At 41.8% G+C, this 24,832-nt stretch overlaps 2 protein-coding genes across 6 annotated transcripts; one reads left to right on the plus strand and one right to left on the minus strand.

Annotated features, from left to right (window-relative positions):
- Positions 1 to 3,210: 3,210 nt before the first annotated feature.
- On the plus strand, positions 3,211 to 18,732 carry slc12a4 (solute carrier family 12 member 4). Its single transcript, XM_029846198.1, has 24 exons — positions 3,211 to 3,463; positions 9,709 to 9,806; positions 9,899 to 10,030; positions 10,336 to 10,482; positions 10,886 to 10,940; positions 11,210 to 11,340; positions 11,452 to 11,693; positions 11,811 to 12,019; positions 12,109 to 12,273; positions 12,376 to 12,474; positions 12,568 to 12,625; positions 12,727 to 12,901; positions 13,020 to 13,138; positions 13,220 to 13,318; positions 13,486 to 13,605; positions 13,817 to 13,921; positions 14,912 to 15,080; positions 16,121 to 16,316; positions 16,470 to 16,639; positions 16,752 to 16,883; positions 17,050 to 17,157; positions 17,277 to 17,464; positions 17,570 to 17,703; positions 17,820 to 18,732. The coding sequence occupies exons 1-24, from the start codon at positions 3,328 to 3,330 to the stop codon at positions 17,909 to 17,911; spliced, it is 3,279 nt and encodes a 1,092-aa protein (XP_029702058.1). The 5' UTR covers positions 3,211 to 3,327; the 3' UTR covers positions 17,912 to 18,732.
- dpep2 (dipeptidase 2) lies at positions 18,621 to 24,511 on the minus strand. Of its 5 annotated transcripts, none has more exons than XM_029846202.1 (12): positions 24,067 to 24,511; positions 23,608 to 23,715; positions 23,167 to 23,307; positions 22,953 to 23,079; positions 22,632 to 22,761; positions 22,119 to 22,269; positions 21,941 to 22,010; positions 21,440 to 21,616; positions 20,412 to 20,496; positions 20,263 to 20,338; positions 19,679 to 19,814; positions 18,621 to 19,433 (listed from the first exon to the last, which is right to left on the minus strand). In XM_029846202.1, exons 3-12 carry the CDS (start codon positions 23,277 to 23,279, stop codon positions 19,233 to 19,235), a joined length of 1,266 nt encoding a protein of 421 aa, XP_029702062.1. In that variant the 5' UTR covers positions 23,280 to 23,307; positions 23,608 to 23,715; positions 24,067 to 24,511; the 3' UTR covers positions 18,621 to 19,232. The 5 variants fall into 5 exon arrangements, with proteins under 5 accessions (XP_029702062.1, XP_029702060.1, XP_029702061.1 ...); XM_029846200.1 differs by having other exon boundaries at positions 23,561 to 23,715; positions 24,067 to 24,510; XM_029846201.1 differs by lacking the exon at positions 24,067 to 24,511 and having other exon boundaries at positions 23,167 to 23,304; positions 23,561 to 23,877.
- Between the last annotated feature and the right edge of the window lie 321 nt (positions 24,512 to 24,832).

Here is a 24,832-nt window from a genome sequence, read left to right on the forward strand (position 1 = left end):
GGAAGCCACAACCTGCCTTTTAAAGTGAACTGATTGCTGATTGGCTGATTGGTGCTCCCACCTGCCCAGGTGAGTCTCATGAGAGGGAGGAGAGAACAAAAAACTTTGCACTGGATGCACAGGAAACCCAGAACAGGTTAGTCCCATACTTCCATGCAACATCACTCATTTTCTGATGAATTAGTGTTGTTGTAGATGAATCCCCCTGAACTAAAAATGATCCATTTAATCTTAAAGCAAACACTCTTTTTCTAAATGGCAACATTTAGCAGAGATCGAAAGCCCAGATGTTAGATGACATGCAAGCTACAAAGACACAGCAGAGCATGCTGGGAAAAAAGACTAGCACATCCTGTGTGTGTGAAGACCCAAGGTTTATTTTTGTCCAGGCCTGGGGTTCTGTATTTACCTCCCCAGATGTCTGCTAGTTTATCCCCTTTCCCATCTGATTTTCTCATTTTTCATCTTTCTAGCTCTTTCCCTCTGTTTTCTTTCCCTTTACATGCTTTCATTTCTAATCCAGTTTGTGTTGCTTCCTAAAGTCTGCAAGCTGTCACAGAAAGATCCTCCTGATGTTATCATGTCTACCAGCAGCAGATTTCCTGTGCGCACATGTGTATTTGTGTGTGTGTGTGTGTGTGTGTGTGTGTGTGTGTGTGTGTGTGTGTGTGTGTGTGTGTCGGGGGGAACTGTCCTTGTGGACAAAAGATTCAAATCTAGGCAATAATAAACAAGAGATCTTTGTAGCACAATAATGGTTTATTGTATCAAATGTAGATTGATAACTGTCCCTCTGTGTGTGTGTGTATGTGTGAGAGATCTGTGCTTTAATGTCACGTTTCAGGGGCCTCAGTTGGCACCTGAACAAGCTTCATTAATGGACAGAACCTTAGAAAAAGAATGTTTTAGGCAGTTAAGAAAATATATTAATTTATTCATTAGTAAAAAAACAAAACAAAAGAAAATGTCCCTTAACTGCCTACTGCAGTCTTAATTGTATTATTTTTTTCCACAATGCACAAAAATCTAGAGAACAGGGTGAAAACAATAACAGCAAAAGAAGTTGCTCCCAATGTGAGAGCGAAGCTGCTGCATGAGGCGACACCGTAATGCCACTGGCAACCTTTCAGTCTCCACAGCAGTCAGCCTGCATAGCATTCATTGTCCACAGAAGCAGCTCTTCAGCGCTACAGACCAAGAGAATGGGCCCCCGGAGCTATGCCTCGCTAATGATGGCGGCAAAAGGTAATTGGATCGACTTAAGTCTCCTCGGGCACAGTATTAGAAAATCTTAATCAATGTCATCAGAAGAAAGACAGGGGTGCTGAGCTTTCACAACCAATTAGATTTAGCCGTGCACCCAAGTACCATTCATTCAAAATACAGAGAAAATCGCTCAGGCAGTATTTGAAGTTTTTTTTCTTCTCTCCAAACATGGAAAAGAGCACTGTGGGAAAAATGTGGTTGGAGTAAAATCTGAGGAAACTATCAGGGCACCAAACGTAGCTGGACATGTAAATATCAAAACAAAACATCAATTCCAAAACATCAATTCCAGAACTGAATTCCAAACATTAACAAACACTAACTGAGGACTAATTAAATCACAAGTAGATAACAGTGAAAGTGTCTTTCTGCTTACTGCTGAGCAATACCAGTATTCAAAATCAAATTGAATTTGTGGCAGTACCAATAAGTAGTTGCTCTGTCTGTTACACACACACACACACACACACATACACACACACACACACACACACACACACACACACACACACACACACACACAAACACACACACAAGTGCGCGCAGACTTCGCAGTTGTTGTGATGTCAACATGTGATGACTTTATGTCTAGAGGACCTAATTGTCGAGAGGTCATAATTATGACCAACCTATAAGATGATCTTGATTATTTCCATTTCTCGTTCTTTGTGTTTCAATGGTTTTGTCGATTCTAAAAAATTATTAAACTGAATGTGAATGGATAATATATGTAATTCTGCAAAGTGTCTGAACTGTTTCTTGAGAGCGGACAAATTGATATATAAGGACCAATGCTACCCTCTAGTGGAAGAAAGGTTTATTGCAAATGAAATAAATAAATCAGGAAGCAAAACATGGTTACTGCTGAGTAAATGATCCATAACCAAGTTAAGATGACACTTCACTCCTTGTCATTGGTTTATGTTTTTTACAATTCATTAAACTACTCTCGAAAAAGTGCAAAACAGTTTCCCTCTATACCATATTTAACAGTTATATGTCTACTTCCACCCCCCCACAAGCTGACCCTCTTGGACCTCAGCTTCCTGGGATCTGCCCCTCCTGTTTTCATGTCTTTCCACAAGGCTGAGCAATTGCGGTAGAAGAAAAGAGTGCGTCAGGCTTGCCTTCCTGCCTGCTGCTCACTGACTCTGCCGGCTTCGAGGCCCTGCAGGAGCCAGTCAAATGACCTTATAAGGTTGGTGTCACCTCAAGTGTATTAGTCTGCCAAACCAACTAGCAGCCAAAGGTTACTCATCCTTTTTCCGGTTAACAGCTTACTAAATTTTCAAACTGTTGTGCAAATCGACCAAGGTACTGTAGCGATCAAGTTACAGTTTGCTTAGTTTTTCTTTTTCCAAGAGTGGAACAGAGCTGCTGCGGTCCAGACAGAGCAGTGGTAAAAAAAAGCTTTGAACTGCTCTAATGACAGCTTTGCTTTAGAGTTTTTTTTATGTTATGAGGGTGTTCTTGGAGACCTGAGGCTCAGCCTCACAGCCTTTTCCTCTCAGCTCACTTTTGAACACATCGTTGACCACCTTTTAAAATGTTGACTTCTCCACTCTCCCCTCTCCTTTGCCCCCATGCATTTTAGTAATCAACACGTCTTTTGGAATTGCCATGTTGTTGCTTGTCTAAGTGCTTTGGAAAATGAACAGAGGGCTGTCTGTGTGACCCTTGGACACAAGCTTCACTTTGTCATGACACAGACGGAAGAGGTGGTGGTGTGTGTGTGTGCGCCTGTGTGTGTTGGGAGGGTGGGGGGTTAACCCAACTCTCTCTCTCTGTCTCTCTCTCTCTGTATGACTCATGACGACACAGCTCAGAGCTTCAGGGAGCAGAATCCTTTTCCAAACACATCCTTGAGCCCATCAGACCCTCTCTGTTAATAGAAAAAAAGGCCAGGAGGGGCGGGCTGTGGGCGGGCGGTATGATAATGCCCCTCAGAGGAAGTGAGCGCAGTGTAGTGGAATGTAGTTGCCATTAGTGGGAGTTGCACTGAGGCTGGCTAACGGGCTAGCCGGCTATGTTAAATCTGAGCACGGAGAGAGTAATGAAAACATGCCTCACTTCACAGTGGTACCGGTGAAGGATCAAGCTCAGTCCAGCTATGATAGCTTGGAGGGGATTAACTGTGTGGATTACAGGGACACTGGCCAGGACAACTCTGATCATCAGGATACTGTCAGCATTGATGGTGAGCCACTTTTATTCAACTTTTATTCAAACTTTTCTTCTTCCCAAACCCTGAAAAGTCAGTTTTTTAAAACGATGTGGTAAAACAGTCTTCTGAGTCAGATACTTTCTGTGGGAAGAGAAGATACTGCTTCCTGAGAAGGTTCTGAACAGGGTTCTGAAGAGCTGGTTATCTGGTTACCATGGCAATTCCTCAAAGCCAGAAAATGGTTTTCCAAGGCATTTTTCATCCAGACAACTCAGACTCAATTTTCACAGACTTTTTCCAAACAGTTTCGGAGTTGTAAAGAATCTTAATCTAGAATTCATGGACAGATGAGAGACAAAGGGGAAAATGACAAAAGCGGCGAGAGCTGTGGCACAGTGGGGGTGAGATCCTCGGAGGAGGGGAGGAGAGGTGGGTCACATCACAACAAGGAAAGGCCCTAAGTGGGTAGTTGTACAGAAGATGGAGCTCTCTTTGTACCAGGAGGGGGATTTAGATTCACAGAGATCGGTCGCTTGACAGCACAGAGGCACGTTTGTCTGTCTCAGCTCGCCTCTCTGTCATTCACAGGTCCCTTCCCAGTATTACGTGTGTGTCTGCGTGCGTGTGTGTGTGGAGGTGAGGGGGTGTCCCTGACAGTTGAAAGGAAGAATGAGAAGTGCTTCTGGGGGAGAAGTGTTAGTTCATGTTGAGGGACTGAACCAACTGTAGAAGGAGTTTTTAATGAAAGGCACACATGGGTGGGGTTCGTGGAGCACCCACGCTTTACTGAGAAAGGCTTCCTGTGGCCTCACTGGGCAAGTCTGCATGTCACACACTGCTCCACGTAGATGAGGTAATAGCTTTGAACGATGGCAGAGCTCGCAGCGACCCATGTCTGAATCACAAAAGGGAGGAATCCTTCCACACGGTGTCCAACAGTAGCTGCCTGTGTCTGCCTCTGGAATGCATGCAAGGCGCCCGTTTACAGCGCTCTCAAGGAGAAAATTGAATTTTATAAACATAACACTCTGAGCTCATTGACAGCCCAGTGTGTCAGAAATCCTGGCGTGTTGTTTGTTCAAGAACTTTGTACTGTGTCCAATGTGGACTTGTGGACACAGGGGTGGGAACTGTAAATATAATAATATAATATAAGATATATAATATAAGATTTGATGAGTTCATGGATGTTTCCCTGGGCTGTAAGCTGTCGAGGTTCTCCCGCCCAGCACTGACAGCAACAGTAACAGCTGTCAAACTGAGCCGCGAAGTGATGTCAGGAGAGGGGGAGGAAGGGAACAACAAGATGTGAGGCTGCTAAACACACCAGAGTTTCTGTCAAGCTCCTCACACCTGCAGAAAAAAAGGCATTGTTACTTTAACCTGTGCAACTGTGCTTACTCGGCATCTTGACACAGTTTAAAGTTAGTTTAGGAGCCAGGACTACAATAGTGCTACAGTTTCTTAGACATTAACCAAATACTTTAGCATATACAGTACTTTTCCATGTGCAGATGTGCGTGTGTGTGTGTGTGTGTGTGTGTGTGTGTGTGTGTGTGTGTAATTACATGAGTGGGATTGGGTGTGTTAGGTCCTGTCAGTATAGCGTCTGTGTGGATCAACAGTGTGGTCATTGTAGGGGAGCAGCACTCTCGTGCAACACCAGAAACTCTGAAGCAACAGTCAGAGACCTCTGCCCTGAAGTGTGTCTGTGTTGATTTTATTCATAAATTATCACTTTATAGCGTCAGCATTAACCAGAGGCAGGCTTGTTTCCATCTCTTTAAAAAAAAAACATAATACATGTTTTTACACATTTCTAAATATTGTAAAACTAGTACTTGATTGTAGTTAGAACATAAAATACTTTTTTTTTTTCAAGCCTCATAATGCTAATGTGTGATCAATACAGGCTGATATGAGTTTTCTTTTTTATGATCGCATTTGCGGTAATTGTCTATTATCGCCACTTGGGGGCAGAGCAGCAACCAGCTCAATCAGCGTTGACAACGGTCCATATAAGGTTGCTATGGTGAATATGATAATTAACATCACATAACACAACTTTAATCGACTCCTCAGACATTTATATCTGCTGCTTTGATTCTGGCTGACTCGTTCATTGAAGTTCAACAGGGTTGTCCTGTATTAGAGAGGTCTGCAATAAGATAGGCACTTAAATAACGGATGTACAAGCTTATCTACGAATAGTATGTTTGGAATGAACTTGCTGGTAAATAATTCAATAATATTAATGTCTAAAAGTCCTGAGAATCCACATAAGGAGGGAGTGCAGCTGTGAAAGTGAGGACTAGAAATATCCTTACGTTAGAGGTGATTTTGTGGTTGTTGGTTTTTTTTGTACATGGTTTTTAGTAATCTGTCTGTAGCCTGTATAGGTTTAGGTGCAACCTGTGAGTTGTGGGTTTTTTGTGAGTTCTTTAAAACACATTTAAAATGGTTTCACTGTAACAGAAAATTGGCAGGAGGAAAAACATACAATAAATGCAAATGTATCTCTTTATGGTGTATCTATGATCTGGTTCGAGTTCATTAGCCCCACATGCAGCAGCAGAGTTGTTTTGTGGCGTAATAGTCCCCCCACCCACCTTTACCCCCTGAAGGTATCAGAGTGAGCTGCTTTCCTTTTGTCCTCATCAACCCACTTCACAACTTACGCACCCTGCTCTTCGGCTCAGCAGGTTAGCATTCCTCTACTGGGCTGAGATGCAAATAAGTCGGAAACTGCCACTGAAATAAAGTGGTAGATGGGCTTCACTGTGGGGACGAGCCTTTGTTAGCAAGGTTAAAATTACTGTCACACAGTGTCACTGTTGATTATTTTCTATTTGTTCCACCTCACTAATAAATTGCCCTTGATGCAGGCGTCGGACATGCTGCTGTGCCTTTTAAAATGTTGCCAGTAAAACCTTCCACCTTGTGTTGTTGGGTAACTGCACAGTTCAAGACATTTATTTGAAAGCACAATGGAGTTTGGGAAGTAAAATGAACTCAGATAATGAGTCAACTTGAATGGCATTGAATTGACATTGAAATCATCACAATCAAGCATTCTGAAAAATGCTGGACTGACTCGTGTACCTGATGCTTTTTGCTAATGTTAGACTTCCACTGCGCCCGTGTGACTAATGGAAACTAAGTCTCTATTGTTGTTAACGGATCTGGTCTCCTGTCCACAAAAGGTTTGGTTGGGTGAGGGTGGGAAGTATTGTGGGAAAGGGTTATGAGGACGTGGTGAGTCAAACAGATGACACCAGGCCGACTTGGATAACAAATTGCATTATGATTTTAAAACTGTTAAACTGCATCTCCTTACAGTGCCTAAAAGCTTAAAGACAGTCATTAATATGCACATGGGGTGTATTCTCATTCACTGTCGCTCTCACACTCACACAAATGATTGTTCTGACATTGTTGCCAACTTTTAGTACAGAGTAAAATGGGCTAAGCTCTCCGACTTATCTGCCTCTCCGTGTTCAGTCTCAAATGTTTATTAAAGAGGAGCTAAGAGGCTTTTTCATAAGAACCTAATTGCAGCGCACTTGTTGTTCACGCTTAATCAGCTTTAAAGACGCTGTGTATTTCTGACTTTCTCTCCGGATTTCTTAAAATAACCTCTTTTTTTGGCAAAGACCTCTCTGGTGCTGAAGGATCACGTCCATATGGAATTTTCCTGACTTTTTGTTCAGCTGACTGTTTTTTTATTTTAATAAACTTTCTTAAGGCCAAAAACTAATGCTGACAGAGAAAAACACGGGCTTACTTTTCTCACTGGTACAAGTGCAGGTAAAATGAAATGCTTTTGTGGACACAGTTGGACATGATTATGGTTGAAAGGTGTTTTTAGAAATGGTGTAATACACTAACATTTAAAAAACAATAAGTAAATATGCAGTCCATCTGGAGACCATCCCAGGTGCTTTCGGTCAAGAGGAACAGTTGCCAGCTCATCACAGGACTCTATCTGACCATTTGGGGCTTCAGTACCTTGCTCAAGGATACCTCAGCAGTGCCTTGAACGTGTCCTGGCACATGTTCCTTTTTATCTAGGGCTTGCAGACCAAAGTTGCAGCATCCTTTACAATTAGAACGCGTTATGCTGTGCACACCGCTGCCTGAGGACTTTCTGTCCAATCCCCACCCAAAGTTCAGCTGCGCTATGCATCTCGCGTCTGCCGGCTGAGGCCAGAATCGACACGTTTCAACATGTTGTTGTGGAATCTCTGAGCTGCTCTGTGCGCCCAGCACGGCTCCTTTCTGTGTTCTTATAACAAGCTTAATGAGTTTTAATCTTTTTAAATAGGCATTTAATATCAGGTTATTAGAAACCCCTCCTTTCTGCTGGGACACAGTGCCAAAGGGACATTTTTGGACTGAAGCAGAAGCAAACTTTATCAGAAATTCAGTAAATTCTACAAGAAAATTTTTTAAATACTGTCGATCCTACCACTTTCCAAATGGTTCTTTTGGTCAAATCAATGTCATAGGATCTCTGCTCTCATGCTTATCTTACAGATGTTTTATCTCCTGCCAATGACAGCAGGGTGACACTAGAGGGCACTGTTGGCAACTTTTCTCATGTCGCTCCAGCGGCGCGAAGTCTGCAGTTTGCCCTCATACCAATAACCCTTCCCTGTTTCCTTTTTCCTTTTAGAAAATGATTGAACACAATAGTTGGAAACAAGTCCCTCCTCAACAGAGTGGAAATATTTTACTTAACATAACTGATGTTTGTACATGGGTGCAGAACCCCCATGCCTGCAAAATAAGCTCAAACAACGGGTTTAGGTATCAGGGTAGGCTTGACCCTCAATAATCAATGTAATGTAAATGTAACCATGTTACATTGTGTAAAAACAGCCCTGAATACTATTGGTAATGAACAGCAATGACAGGAAGAATCATTTTGCCTCAAAACGCTGGCATGTGCACATTATCTGTTTTGTGCGTCTCTCATCCGTGGAGGCGCAAGGTTAATGTGCATTAAGATTAAGAGTCATTAATTGTGTCCATGTATCCTCAGAGTTTACAGGTAATTTACGGATGTTCTTAAAGGTTACAAAGGATGAAACATGTTGATGCTTAAAGGACGTTCATTGGCAGTAAAAGCTCACAATTCACAATGGCCCCGTTTCATAACAAAGGACGGTGCCCTGTACGGCTTTTAAAAAGTGTGTTTATCCTGTCAGCTCTTATGTTCATTTCCAGTAAAGTTCTGATCATCAGTCTAAGTCTTGACCGTATTCTGCATGGGTCCGCTACAGCGAACGCCCCTAAAAGTTATTATTCCCCACTCCTCCTCCCTGTGTTTTTGCCCATGCCCCTCAATGAGCAGTCTGCCAGCGTGAGTGGGTGTCCCAGATAGTAATCGACAATTCCCCCAGCTAGAACACAGGCTGCTGTATCGTGGTGCGTGCACTGCACACAACAACACTATGCTCACACACAGTCCAAGCAGCAGCAGTGGGACGCAGAACGCAGGTGAGTGAGCACCACAGATCAAGTCCAATCAGCTTAATCTAAGTGGAGCTGAGGAATATTTTTCATGCCCACATGTCGGGATGGCAGAACGTGTTTGGGTGGCTGGAGAAGAATGAGCTTTGGTTGGATGGAACTGTGATTGTTAGGTAATAAGGTCTGTGTGTGTGTGTGTGTGTGTGTGTGTGTGTGTGTGTGTGTGTGTGTGTGTGTGTGTCTCAAGGCTGTGAAGTGCCCTTTGCGTTCTATAATTGCCTCAGGCACCATGCTCATCTCTGCTTAATTCTTTTCTTCAAAAAAAAGAAGTTAATGAGAGGAAAATCTAATTATGTGCTTGTTTATCACCTGGGCACTGATTTGTCCATGTGCGCTGGCCTTTTACTAACAGCATAAATTGTGTTTCTATAGATTACTGCTACCTGTGGACTTTTAGGTTGCTAATTCTAATTAAAAAGTGATTGAATATTGAAAAATAAAACCCAAATGATCTGGCACCTGAACCTCTAGTGAGCTGTTGTTTGTTTATAAGAGATTTGATCACAAGTTTCCAGTTTATTCATTTTATATTGTTTTTTTTCTGCCCTTCTGCCAGTCATTTGCATGGTTAATTGCAATCGTTGACAGTGTTGTATCAGGTTCCATAAATGGGAGTCGCAAATGTCACGTTCTTTTTTTCAAGTAGATTATTTTGTATATTTATAAGCTTGTCCTATATTTGTTTCTACCTTTTTGTAACTGTGCAACACTGCTTTGATGAGACTCTTTGCTGGCTTTCACAGACCATGGGAATCATACCGAAGACAGCCCATTCCTCAGCGGCGCTGACCCTGGAGGCAAGAAGAATGAGTTTTATGACAGGAACCTTGCTCTGTTTGAGGTTTGTTGGGGTGTTTGCCTTCCTAATATTTCCCAGTTGACAGGTGATGGAACCAAATCGTTTGCTGACTCAAGTCCTCGTCTCTCCTCCAGGAGGAGATGGACATCCGGCCCAAGGTTTCCTCTCTGCTCAGCCGTTTGGTCACCTACACCAATATCACACAGGGAGTGAAGGAGCATGAGGAGGAGGAGAGCGCTCAGGCCTCATGCAAGAAGGCACCCAAGGTCAGTGTGTCCTGTGCCTCATTTTTCTTTTAAATTCACTCCTCGCTATTACAATTCAAGTTTAATATTAGGACTCGCTGATTGATTGATAGCCTCTGTGTTCTCTGCAGCCTAGCTAAGGCTGTGTGCAGCAGAATACATGCAGAGCGCTGATAACACGATCGATTGACCTTTTAAAAAGTACACCAATCAATGCCAATGATCAATACACTTGTTTCCTGAAATGTCATGGTCACTATTGGTCACACATGGTCCTTCTCACCCCCCACCCCACCCCTTCCTCTCTCGCTTTTGTCCTCCTACAGTCTCCCAACATGGGCACACTGATGGGAGTCTACCTGCCGTGTCTCCAGAACATTTTTGGTGTCATCCTTTTCCTTCGACTGACATGGATTGTCGGGATGGCCGGCATCATGCAGTCCCTCCTGATCGTCCTCATGTGCTGCTCTTGCGTTAGTACACACACACACACACACACACACACACACACACACACACACACACACACACACACACATATATACAGATAGAGAGAGATTGTACAAGGTAGGAGAGCTTAAATTTGCATTGCAATGTGGATCCAGCGGTATGTAAACAACCACAATTAAACTAGAATCTGAAAATGTAGCATATGTTTATACCTGCTGTTTGAGTGTCTATGCCATAGCTGTTAACATTTAAAATAAAAGACATGGAGGCTGACAACTTCTGCCGCAGATACATATAGAAACACTGATAATTCCACAGCCTCAAATCCAGCAGCGACGACTGTCACCTTGAATAGCCAATTGTGGAAGTGGTGCACAGGAGCTGCCCTGATGTCATAATAATTGAAGTTTTTATTTTTCTTTGCAGACGATGCTCACGGCCATATCCATGAGTGCCATCGCTACCAATGGTGTTGTCCCAGGTAAAAACTTTGATAATGAAAAGTCCCGCTGCAGTTTTATCACAGCAGATGGCATTAGGTGGCATATTTTCTTACTAGAAGTGCATAAATTTCTCAGTTTGCTGATTCTTTTAGTATTCAAAGTAAAACTTACAGTGTCTTCCACTTGGTGGCAGCAGCAGTTCACAGTTTGATCAACACCATGCAGCTCAGCTAATGGACTTTTGCCTACTTGTGTAGCACTGATTGTTTTATTTATCTGTTTGTTTCTTGATGTTCTTCTTTTGTAGCTGGAGGTTCATATTTCATGATCTCACGTTCTCTGGGTCCCGAGTTTGGAGGAGCTGTAGGGCTCTGCTTTTATTTGGGCACCACATTTGCTTCTGCCATGTACATCCTGGGGGCTATTGAAATCTTCTTGGTTAGTTTGCTCAAAGAAAACTGATTTGATTGTAGATCAAATTTTTATGTCTAAAATATAGCATTCCTCATTCCATTACAAATGTAAAGTATTTGATTTATTTTCCTTCAGAAATATTTGGTGCCCCAGGCTGCCATATTTCACGCCACAGACCCACACGGGACTGACAGTGCCATGCTGAACAACATGCGAGTCTACGGTTCCATCTGCCTCAGTCTGATGGCTGTGGTGGTTTTTGTAGGAGTGAAGTATGTCAACAAGCTGGCCTCTCTTTTCCTCACCTGTGTCATTATATCTATCGTCTCCATCTATGCTGGAGCATTCAAATCTTTGACTCATCCGCCGGAATTCCCGTAAGTTCCGAGAGCCAGATCCTAAAGGGAGCATCTGTCTTTAAATAAATGAATTCTTCAGACTTTAGTTGAATATGGATTTTAAAGGAAAACTTGCTTTTTCTCCCTTCTTTGCAGGATCTGCATGTTAGGAAACAGGACTTTGGTGAGAGATCGTTTTGACGTGTGCTCGAAGACTGTGGTGACGGGAAACCTCACGGTGCCCAGTCAGCTGTGGGAAAGGTTCTGTGTGCCTGGAAACATGAGCGTGTGTGACGAGTACTTCCTCCAGAACAATCTGTCAGAGATACAGGGCATCCCTGGGCTGGGAAGTGGAGCTATTAGAGGTGAAAATAAGTAACTTATTACAAAATAAAGTCATATTAGCTGAATATATCACGACCAGCAGTGATGCTTTAATACTCTTCTCTGTTAGAAAACCTGTGGGGGAACTACCTACAGAAAGGGGAGATCTTAGAAAAACCATCGCTGCAGTCAGTAAATGGCCACGGTGCCACTGAAAACTTTGGCATGTATGTGTCAGCGGACATTGCTACGTCATTCACTGTCCTCGTGGGGATCTTCTTCCCATCTGCTACGGGTAGGTTCATGAAAACATGCAAACTGTCTTGTTTTACCCACCAAAAGGTTTAAACAGTCTGTCAAAGTCATTTTTAAAAATGCGCTGTCTCTTTTTTCACAGGTATCATGGCAGGATCCAACAGATCAGGTGATCTCCGTGACGCTCAAAAGGCAATCCCAGTGGGAACTATCTTAGCTATTACTACCACCTCGCTTGTTTGTATCCTTATTTTGGATCACAACATGTCATTTTATTAGGAAATTTAGATTTAGTTGATGGGTTTGCGTCATCTCCTTGACCTCTTGTATCCAGATTTAAGTTCTGTGGTCCTTTTTGGCTCTTGCATTGAAGGAGTAGTGCTAAGGGACAAGTAAGTTCTTTTCTTTTCTTTCTAGGAAAGTTGATTGGACTATTTTATATGAAAATTACAAAGACTGTTGAAAGTTTAATTCAGTCAGTGTTTGTCTGCAGGTTTGGGGATGCTGTTAGTAAAACCCTGGTGGTAGGAACCCTCTCCTGGCCGTCTCCATGGGTAATTGTCATTGGCTCGTTCTTCTCTACAGTCGGGGCCGGCCTACAGTCCCTCACCGGGGCCCCACGACTTCTGCAGGCTATCGCCAAAGACAACATTATCCCTTTCCTAAGGGTAGGACAGCACACACTGAAAATGATAGGAAAAAGCTCCATTTGACAAAAAATGTCACCCAAAATCAAACTATGTAACTAGATTAAAACAGCAATGAGCTTCCTTAATGTTGTTCTAGGTCTTTGGTCATGGAAAGACCAATGGAGAACCCACATGGGCATTATTGCTGACTGGGCTCATAGCTGAACTGGGCATCCTTATTGCCTCTCTGGATATGGTCGCTCCAATCCTCTCAATGTAAGCAGACATTCCCAAGATGCCACCTACAAAGCTGATGGCAGGAGTAAACTGAGGAAAAACCTTCTTTGTCTTTCACAGGTTCTTCCTGATGTGCTATCTCTTTGTAAACTTAGCGTGCGCCGTTCAGACCCTTTTACGCACGCCCAACTGGAGACCGAGGTTTAGGTATTACCACTGGTGAGTGTCCCTTTTATGTGGTTTAGAGTGGTTTCCTTTTATTTGCTGACAAACAGTGTCAGTCTTTAATGATATTTATAGCATCCCTCTCTTCCTGTTCCTTTTGTAAATAGGTTGTTTGTTTTTATATGAGCACAAATATAACCGCAGGCATGTTTCACCCATAGGGCACTGTCCTTCCTGGGCATGAGCATGTGTCTGGCTCTGATGTTCATCTCCTCTTGGTACTATGCTATCGTGGCCATGGGCATTGCAGGGATGATCTATAAGTACATTGAGTACCAGGGGTACGTTTGGAGTCTTTGATAGATTAATAACACCGAAAAATGGCACCTTCTGCTATTTTGCATTGACTTTAATTACATCGAGTTGCTTCATGGCGTATGTGAAATAACATAATAAACAAAAACAAACAACATTGCTGAACATCATTCCACATAATGGGATGTGTTTTATTCATTTAAAATGACAGTCTTGACTCTGTGTTTCACACATTAGAGCAGAGAAAGAGTGGGGAGACGGGATAAGAGGACTGTCCCTGAGTGGTGCCCGATATGCCCTCTTAAGACTGGAGGTTGGACCCCCCCACACCAAAAATTGGAGGTACGGCTACACACAGAAGGGGGTCGCAATGGTTCCTCTCTGAGGTTGTTGGCATATATTAGCTGCCTTCACCCCACCCAGCTCAACAGACGCAATAGATGTATAAACAGTGAGAGATACACAATCTGAACAAAAATGTTTACAGGTTTCGCATGAAATTTAGCATGAAAAGAAAAAAAAAATCAATGACATGATGCGTTCTGGTCAGTTGTGCCTTTGAATGAGCATTTGTTCAAGGATGCCGTTGCATGACACACAACCCAAATTGCAGTAACAACCAGAGATGAAGCAACAAAACAACAAGGTGTCGGAGGGAGTAGACTGTGACAGCCAGGTGTTAAATCATCCTCAGAGGAGTGTCTGGTAGATGTGCGACCGCCACCCACCCGGAATTATATTTTAAAACAACACAAGGGCAGATTGAACCAGGGAAAACATACTCACAGCAGGTGGGGTGGTGGGGGGGTGGAGCTGTCATGCGGCATTCAAAGAAAAATAAAACATCTCCCATTTGACGCCCTTTGACTGCAGACAAATAATTTTCCATTCAGTCCCATGAATTTACTTCTCATTTGCAATCACTGTATTTTTTACTCCAATGTTCCATAGTACAAACCCTCAAGGTTGATGCTCCATGTGGTAAAATGTGTTTAAGAGATCTGCTGCCATTATTTGTGTTGACAGATGGTGAATAAATGTTTTTTTGCTGGCTGGGCAGTTACAGTAAATGCCTGTCACCTTTTCCATAAAAACACATCGATCCACCTTTGATTAGCTGTCAATTATTCCTAAGTGGGGTCACTAGGGGTGATGGAGGTTTCAAAGGTAGGAATACTTCCCGGGCATTCCGCCAGACCATCCCAGGGTTCTCCCAAAAATTTGGATATCAAATTAACGTTAATTCCATTTATTCTTGTAACATGAAAATGTCCAAGATCTCTTCAAACATGCTGTCTCTATTTTACTATTTTTTCCCTGAATGTGAAACAGGCCTCAGTTGCTGGTGCTGTTGAAGCTGGATGAAGACCTCCACGTCAAATATCCCCGACTACTCACTTTTGTCTCCCAGCTGAAGGCAGGCAAGGGTCTGACCATCGTGGGCTCTGTCGTTCAGGGCAACTTCCTGGAAAGCTATGGCGAAATGCAAGCGGCAGAACAGGTGAGCACCATCGAATAATGCCCGTTGTCCACGCATTGCTGTGTTTTGTGGCATTTCTGCGTTTCCAGCTGGTGCAACTGTTATAAATGAGGTCCCATTTGTGCATTGTGAAATGTAATTATTTGCCATATTTCTTCCCCCGCTGCCTTTTTAACATATTTGTCACGTTAATCAAAGGACATGGCTGTAATCAACTCGCTGTTGTTATCTCTACAATGCGTTTCCAATGAGCCGATTCAGCAAGAAATAATAGCCTGGTGTCGGAACATTTATTATAATGTGATGTGAATGAAAGCAACAGAAGTCAAGTGTCTAGCCGTCTATGCAAACAAATGAGTATTCCTACGTAATTTCTACTGTTATTACACAAGAAAGTTGTATTCAGTTCAATTGTTGTTGAGTACACAACTCAACTTCTTACTTGGTCGTTAACATTTAGACTTAAAGAGAAGTCCCTGAATCTGCAGGGTTTGTGCTGCAGCATCACATCACCATTGATTTAATAAAGAATCCTGGCGTAATCCAAGATGCTTCTTCAATTCTATATTAACTGGTGGGAATCTCAGAGTTAGACGCTGTGCTTATTCACTGACTTCTGTCTTGGTGGTAATTTGTAGTATTAAAGGCTGGATCCTCCTGGGAATTATGTGTAATAAATGACATTCAATAAATCAACACTGTATATAACTCTTAGACTCCCACTGAAGAAGCCTCTTGGATAAGAGGTAAATCATCTTTGAAAAGCTAAAAAAAAAAAGTCCAAAATTCTTCAGCTTCAGCCAAAATTCTCTTCGACCTGGATCTGTTGGTGTTTGGTGGGGATCCTGGCCTGCCTCTTTTGACTTTCTTTAGCTGTTCTTGAAGTAAATGATTTATTCTCTAGACAGCATCATTTTCTAAGAGCCTCGAATAGAGTCAATGAGGGGGGGAAAAGGAAAAAGAGCATGTTCCAGATTACCACTTTTATGGTTATAATGAGTTTGCTCTCCAAGTCGTTGATTTTTATTGATTTATTTATTTGCCCCCTTCTCATATTGTAGGCAATTAAAAACATGATGGAGATTGAGAGAGTTAAAGGTTTCTGTCAGGTTGTGGTGGCATCTAAAGTGCGGGAGGGCGTCATCCATTTGATCCAGTCCTGCGGTCTGGGGGGAATGAAGCACAACACAGTGGTGATGGGCTGGCCATATGGTTGGAGACAGAGTGAAGACCCTCGGGCTTGGAAGACTTTCATTAGTAAGCCTCTCACTGTTATACCTACAAGGTTGTGCAATAATGCAATTTGTTTTACAGGCAAACTCTGTAGTTTATTTTTGAACCCTCATTTAGATGGAATTTATTTACTGAGGTAATTACCACATAATTATCTGTAATACCATTGTCACACAGGCACAGTCCGCTGCACCACAGCTGCCCATCTTGCCTTGATGGTACCCAAAAATGTGTCTCTCTACCCGAGCAACCACGAACGCTTCACAGAAGGCAACATTGACGTGTGGTGGATTGTCCACGATGGCGGGATGCTAATGCTGCTGCCTTTCCTCCTCAAACAGCATAAAGTAAGATGATAGACTTCTTTACTATAAACTTCAGAATTTCTAAACGATAATAGAGTTTGTTCCTTGCAAGAATGTTGGTTCTTTTCCAACTTTAAGCTATACTGACTGACAGGTGTGGAGGAAATGCAGGATGCGCATCTTCACTGTTGCCCAGATGGATGACAATAGCATCCAGATGAAGAGAGATCTGGCCACTTTCCTTTATCAGCTGAGAATAGAGGCTGAGGTCGAGGTGGTGGAGATGGTAAGAATCAATATTAACACTAATGCAATTCCAGCAAAGGTTGAAATATATAAATGTCTCGTTATATTAGAAACGGCTGTGAGCCCTGAAAAGTTCAGCTGAAACCAGCATTATATTGTTTGTTGTCCGAGTATGAATTAACATGTTGGGTTTTATTGTGTGCTAGCATGACAGCGATATTTCAGCATACTGCTATGAGCGAACGTTGATGATGGAGCAGAGGTCACAGATGCTGAGGCAGATGAGGCTCTCCAGTGCAGAAAGACAAAGAGAGGTAGGATTTCATTTTTTTTTCTTTTTTAAAGCGAGTCAGCGCACATGTGGCTTTGTTTCCAAATCTCACTTTCTCACAATTGACAATTTCAATTTTCGTTACGCTGCGCTCACTCGCAGGCCCAGCTGGTTAAGGACAGACACTCTTTGGTTCGCATGGGAAGTCTATACTCAGACGAGGAAGAGGACGTGGTTGAGCTCCCATCAGAGAAGGTGCAGATGACGTGGACGAGAGAGAAGGTTGAGGCAGAGAAGAGGAACAAGTGCAGTGTTCCTGAAAACTTCAGAGAGCTAATGAGCCTCAGACCGTCAGTAGCATCCAGTTATCTTCTGCCAGTAAAAAGGGATCAGCAAGGTTCCTCATCAGCACAAACCCATATTGCTCTGTGTTTCTACTTCTTGTTGCTCTCCAGGGATCAGTCTAATGTGAGGCGGATGCATACGGCTGTGAAGCTGAACGAGGTAATAGTCAACAGATCCCACGATGCTCGATTAGTGCTGCTCAACATGCCAGGACCGCCACGAAACACAGACGGAGATGAGAACTGTATCCTTAGCCAACATAATCAGAAAATGCAAGGTCTCCTTTCAGTTTTTTAGAGTTTCTTTGATGCAAAAACAGAAGCTGTTTAGGGGGTTTTACTCCTTTAACCTGCACTTCAGATATGGAGTTTCTGGAAGTGTTGACTGAAGGCCTGGAGAGAGTGCTTCTGGTCCGAGGTGGAGGTCGAGAGGTTATTACCATCTACTCGTGATCAAATATTAACCAGTGGTCGCGAGGAACTTCTCCCAAACACAATAGTTTTTTCTGTAAAGAATGGACTTTTGAATGCAAAAGAGGTTAATTATATTCTTGTAGAATATTGCAACACATTAGTGTAAATGTATCTGCTTTATTATTAGTATTATTATTATTATATGTGCTTGGATGGATTGTGTGGCAGATGCTCCACATGTCCATCTACGACCATTAACCTTTGGGTTGCAGCTGCATGATGCTGAGGCTAAAGGATGACTGAACGGGTCGACAACGTGTGGGGGCTGTTTTAAGAATATATCAGATGTTTTAATTAATTTGGAAGGTATGTCTCTATTTATTTATTTATTGTGCCACCACTCAACGGCTGAAGTAATAAAGGAAAAGTCCCAGGTCATGAATAAGGAAGTTGTAATGTTCTCCTGTTGCTGATGCAAAAAGTGCCAGAAAGACTTTCAAATGTTCTTACTTTCTATTGCTACTGTGTTTACAGGTGTTAAGTAAGACTTCCTGCAGTATACAGTACGCTTGTTTTATAAACTGTCAGAGTCCTTGACTGGACAAAGATTTCTATGATTTCCTCATAGACCCACTCAAATTTAATGATCATAACCTGGACCTTCCTGATTGTTGATATTTACAGGAAGAAACACATTTAAGCAATCTGCTGGGTCCTCATTCACATTGATGCTCTCAACACAGCTTAATTTGGATTTTTATAAATACAAATATTGCTCAAAAACACATATATGAGATGTCATCTCACTTTAAAATCAACTTTGTATTTCACTGCAATAAAAAGAACAATTTTGGAACAAATCTGTTGCAGGCATTTTCTGTGTAAACATAATTCTAATTGTGCAGCAGCAAAGCAAGAATTTCAGTCTTGCAGTTTTCTGCTGTGCATCGCAGTTTACAGTCAGCAAACAAATTAGGTGTTGCGGACAGGAAGTCATTCCACTCCCGTCTGTGAGCATAATGTAGGCCTTTAACAACACCTTAACATAATTTTATAGAATCAGATGCAGTGTTTGGATTGGATTTACATATTGTGTTGATTTGTGCCCGTTATAGGCCATTTTTGACCTCACCTCCTACTTTCTATTCAAGATTAAACAGGAAAAGTTCACAAACAACAATGAAAAATACAGCCATCTGCCAAATTAGGCTGCACCCTGAACGCATTGTGGACAAAAGTAATTAATTTCACCTTATCTGACTGACTGGTAATGACATTTGAATCGTTACAAAAACCTCATTAACCTTTTTATTTACATTATAAAGCACCTTACCTGACAAAGAATTTGAAGACATAGTCATTAACCTGTGAATATGCTGGAGAGCAGCAGGACTATGGCTAAAAAGAACAGATTCTTCTGCTCATTGCTGTTGGAAAAGACAGTCGGGGAAATGGCAGACTGTCTCAGCTTCGGTCTGAGGTCCAGCCTGCAGGGATTCTGCACCTCCTCTGAGGATATCTGCACCTCACTGGGTTTGTTTGAACGTAACTGATCACGCACCTGAAACACAACATGTGAGACAAAGGAAATGGATAAATGAAAAAAAAGCTCTGTCAAGAATAGGCAGATGGTTTTTCATGTCTCCTTTTCCTTTGTCTCCACCTCTGGTGATAATTACGCAATTTCAAAAGAGCCAAAAGGCAGCAAATACTTTTGTTTTCAGGTAAAATATTAGAGCGCTCTATTTACTGCACACACATGGAAATATTTCTTCTGCTATTCATCATTAATATGTCTTCTTTTACCCTCTCCACCTCCTCAAACACTCGCAGGAAATTCCTCCGAAGGACTCCAGCCAACTCATTCTCAGTCCAGTTCCTCTGCAGGAGCTCATGGATTAGGTGGGGGTACTTTGACACGTCCTCTAAGCCCTGAGGGAATCTAACCAGGAAATGCACAATGTAATCCACAGATATTTAACGAGCAAAACAAAAGAAAGTGTTTTTGTCTTGCTTCATGACTTGTGTATTTTCCTATACTGTACGTAGTTGCCTTGTTAGTGTCTCTTATATAAGCCCACCTACGAAGGCCCATTTAAAATATCTAGATCCTGTTTGCAGCTCTCTCCCGGTGCCTCTTCTGGGAGTACAACTGTATCAAATTTGATTGTTGATACAATGACGGTTTATCAAAACACAGCTGAAATGGTTTAAAACCAAGCTATACGTGGCTTCATCTGCAAAGCAACAGAGGTTATCAGATATTATTAGATACATAAATTCCATTGTATTATCTCATTATTTTGTCAAAGTGCACCACAGCCCTTTTTGGCAAGATTCTATTTTTAACCTGTAAACTTTCACAATTGCATAAGTCAGATTTTTCTTACCTCTGAACACCTTCATAGTCACCTCCGATTCCTATTGATTCGGCTCCAATTACCTCCCTAATGTGATCAAAATGGTCTGAAAGTGTAAAACAATTCAACTGAGATGGAAAAATACTGAGTATATAGAATCAGCTCACACTGATGTTTACCTGCCACATGTGAAATGTTGGCTTCATCCCTGCAGGTAATGAAATTGCTGTGGAGGTTCACCATGATTAGCCCTCTGCTCTTTTTCTGAAGCACAAAATACATATTTTGAGCTTAAGTAATGCACACAGTACAAACACAAAAAGGAACATAAGCTGCACAAAATAAAAGATTGCAGACATTGAGATGCCAAGCATGAACAATGCAGACTCTTGGTTTTACATATAATTTAAATGAATGCATTTTCAAACATGTAAAAAGATAACATTAAAAATAAAGCAACTATCGACAAATCTTAACATATCCACTTGATGGAGTAAAAGCAGTAGAAAGAAGGATACCTTTTTTTATTTTAACTTTTCATACATTTATAAGTTTGAAGTATAAATAATCTTCACAATTCTTAACTCAGACTGAGTGTTTTGACAGTTGTGGTGGGTCATCAGGTTTACACGAATCACCCCATGACCCTGCAGCAATCACATGCTTGTGCTACAGCACACACACGCACACACACAAAATGAAGACCACATCTGCTAAAGTGCCAGATGGGGCCAAGTGAGTTGGGCTGAGGTCACAAAAGTCAAACACCCAGCCACGACAACAGCAGTTTATGTTAAATGTCGTTAACACCTGCCGGGCTGTAATTAGCTGAACTTGGCCGACGTGAATTGAAAAACCACCTCATCCACTTTCATAGGCAATGATGCCGCAAACATTTACGGTATGTTTCAGGACAAGCCCTTGCACGATTGCTGAGCAGAAACAGTTTAACAACAAAAGCAGGGAACGGACTCGAAGGTTTCAGAGACTCGGCAAATGTGCTTTATTTTCGGGAATGTGGAGAAATGACATGATGCCAAGACTAAATTGTTGTTATTAATTGTATAAGATGCAAAGGATGCTTGTTGTTGTAGTTATAAATCTAATGCCTAGCCAAATTCCTGGGTAACTTCCTCTTCTCGTTATCTCCACAGCTCTCCCTGACTATTCCACCACTTAATCACTCGCTGGGTTTTGTTTTCCTCACCAGCTCACGCAGCAGCCAGTCTGGTACATTCCGATGGTGTTTGCAGATAAAGTAGGAAGATGAATGGCTAAAAATTACAGGAGCCTTGGAATGCTTCATCACAGTCAACGCTGTGTCCCAAGAAGCGTGGGACACATCCACAATCATTCCCAGTCTGTTCATCTCCTCCACCACTGCCTGTAAAACAGCATCACAGGAGGAAGCCATACAATTCTGCTGATAGCTGCAGCAAAATATGAGAGTATTTGTACAGGTAACAACTCAAGTGGCACTACACTCAGAAACTGTAGGAAGGACTCAGATTAAGACCAACCTTCCACCTTTTGAAGAATATGCTATAAAAGTTAAATACTTATAAATTAGTTACAATTAATCATTTATATAATATAATAAAGTACAAGTTAAATGTGATCTTATTTATAAATATAAATTAGGAATTAGATATTTTAATGTTTTCAAAGACAGTGGAAGATGGCAGAGATGATTAAAAACTGAACTTACCTGGCCAAAGAGTGTTAGACTGTTATTTTCTCTTTGAAAGACAGCATAAAGACGTGAAGATGATTCAGCCCTACACCAATACACACACACACGCACACACACACATGCTGTTCATCCAGCAAATACAAAGTATATCCAATTAGCACTTCTTAAATTTCACAGAGCAACCTTCATTTACCAGGGAGTGTTGCAGTTGTGCGTTAGGGTCATGGAACGGACCCCGAGCAAGTAAAACATCCTCAGGGTCGGCAGGCTGCTGCCGATAGAATGTCCTCCCTCGATGCTTATTAGACAGGCTATCTTGCTCTTTATTGCAGAATTCTTCAGCCCTTCCATGACACATATAAAATTAGCCCAAAGGAATCTTTCCATTTAGGACAAGCTTTGGTACCTGCTACGGGGTTATATATCACTGCTAAAAACGCCGTTGGACCCAAATGCACAGCGGGAAGATGAGTTAGCACAATGTCTTCAGCGGTGTGCCGCTATTTTATAAAGCATTAATTTACTATATGTATAAGACTGTCTATTTTCACTCACTGTGTTGGATTTAAACAGTATTAACATCTAAATAAGAATAATACTGTAACAGGAATTAGTCCATGGCTCTTTTAAGAAATTAGCATACTTAGATCTGTCTGGTGTATGTATCGAGAGAAGACATGCGCTCTCTTCAAAAGGTGCGCGATACCTTGGACAGATGTTACCAGCTCAAAATCCTGGTACTCTGTACACATGCGTCTCACCACATCAATCTGTTCCAAAGTCAGTTGCACAGCATCCTTCTCCTGGGCTCCACACATCACATAGACTGAAAACATCTGACAGTGGAGCAAGATGGAGCACAAGAGAACAAGGGAGACATCTTAGTACTGAAGGGGGCTGTCATTCTCCGTCTGGCTCATGTACAGAGTGTACGTGTTTGACAGAATCAGTGTGTGGTTTTCACCTCTGTGGAGCAACGAGCACTTTAGAGAATGAGAGAAAAGGGAAAAACTGATGACTATAATACCTGTGCCTGTATGTGGCCCACTCGGAGACGGCCAATATCAGTGGAAAATTTGGTAAGATTGTGGAGATCAATTTGGCTGAGCTGATTGTTGTGATATCTCCTCAGCTGCAGAGGTAGATCATTATGACTGACAAGGAGATATAGTTTGAGATGATCAGGGAGCTTTTCTACATATACTGATCACATTTAATATCTGCAGAAATAAATCATTTACCCATCGATGAGAGGATATCTGACCATCAAGTCATGCACTCGTTCCCTTTCTGGGTACGCAGAAAACAAAGTGCACAGAGTCGAGAGAATGACGATATGTCTTGTTGACATCATTAAGAAGCTTCCAGTGGGTGTTATTCTGCTGAAAGGAAACACAACATTCGATTTCAGTTGTGGTTACATAAGCATTTCACAGATTCAACAGTGGCAGCTACAAATAAATTATGACATTTTACTTATAGTGCTGCTTATATTTTGTACTGAGAATAAATTATGATTCTAAGATGTCTGACGTGTCTGAAAATGGATGGTGTTTAACACACAAATATAGAGAATTTGCCGGTTTGGTACTTAAAAGCCCACATCACAACGAACAACCTTTCCAATCAATTTACCTGACAGGACGTCTAAAATCAACACGATGAAAAGATCTTTTGCGTACTTCTCCACATGTTTACTCTCGCAGCACCGCTGTCGAAACCAGGCAGCTCCGTGACGTGATGCGTTCAAACACAACGGAAAATCTGCACTTTACGTTTTAAGAACACTTCTGTAGACAAAGTTTGCGGATGTACAAATACAAGTTATGATCAGTACTTAGTACGAACAAATTGTTGGTTGTGTGCTACCAGGTATTTTGACCATGTCGCTTCTTTGACCAAGCAAAGTTTTATAAATATTAAAAGCTCCGTTTAGCATTCAGGCCACAGAACTTCAAAAATGGTGGTCGTGTTTTCAAGTTGAATACAAGATTTATTTATTTATTTTTAACACAAAATCTACCCTGAAATTTATATTCTAGTATAAAGAGGGTGTATGTAAGAACGTTCATTTCAACGTTCACCAATGACAGTAGTCCAGCCAGAATATTCTTATTTAAAAAGCAAAGGTTGCCAGTTACCTTTGAGCTTCAGCTGCGAACGTGTCCAATCATAAACGTCAGACATTACTAAACCTCAAAGGCCTTATTATAATTACAATACAATAATAACAATAACACGACATAGTCAGGATCAAAACATTGATCTGCAGAGGAGATGACATTGAAGGATGAAGACGGCGGAATGCGAAGAAGGTTTGGAACACCGAAGTTGCTAATTTTCTCCTGAACAACGTAAGATTCACCTAAGTTCAGCTAATTGAATTTAAAAAAAAAAAAGTGAGCAAGAGCATTTTAAATATCCTCTACGGTCGAATTAAACTGTGCATGTTCGTTCATAGTACACTAGCGTCACTTTGGTTGAGCTCTGATCATGCATTGCTATCTTAATCCCGTTTCTCTGGCATAAAGTGATACAGTGTGGGAACAGTTCCAAAGTGAGCACAGCCTCTGTGAAACTGAGACAGTACTTTGTTCATTCGTAGACTTTGATGGATCCAGAAACTTAACTGGCAACCCGTACTCTGGGTGGAGGCGGAGGGATACCACGCTCCAGTGTTTTGATAGTGGTACCAGCTTTGGCCACAAACTTGCATACTGCTGCTTAAAGTTGGCGTTCCAAGCCATGCATTTAACCTTTAGCTAGTGTAATCATCTGCTGTCATAATCTGTGGGAGATAAGATTTTGCTAATCACCTGTTTGCATCATTCCAATCATTAAATATTATACTTGCAATACACAAGAACTAATATTTCCAAAAATAAATAAGCTGAAGGATATATGACA

The sequence above is a fragment of the Takifugu rubripes genome, chromosome 13 (genome assembly GCF_901000725.2).
Source record: "Takifugu rubripes chromosome 13, fTakRub1.2, whole genome shotgun sequence".
NCBI classification, from domain to species: Eukaryota; Metazoa; Chordata; class Actinopteri; order Tetraodontiformes; family Tetraodontidae; genus Takifugu; species Takifugu rubripes.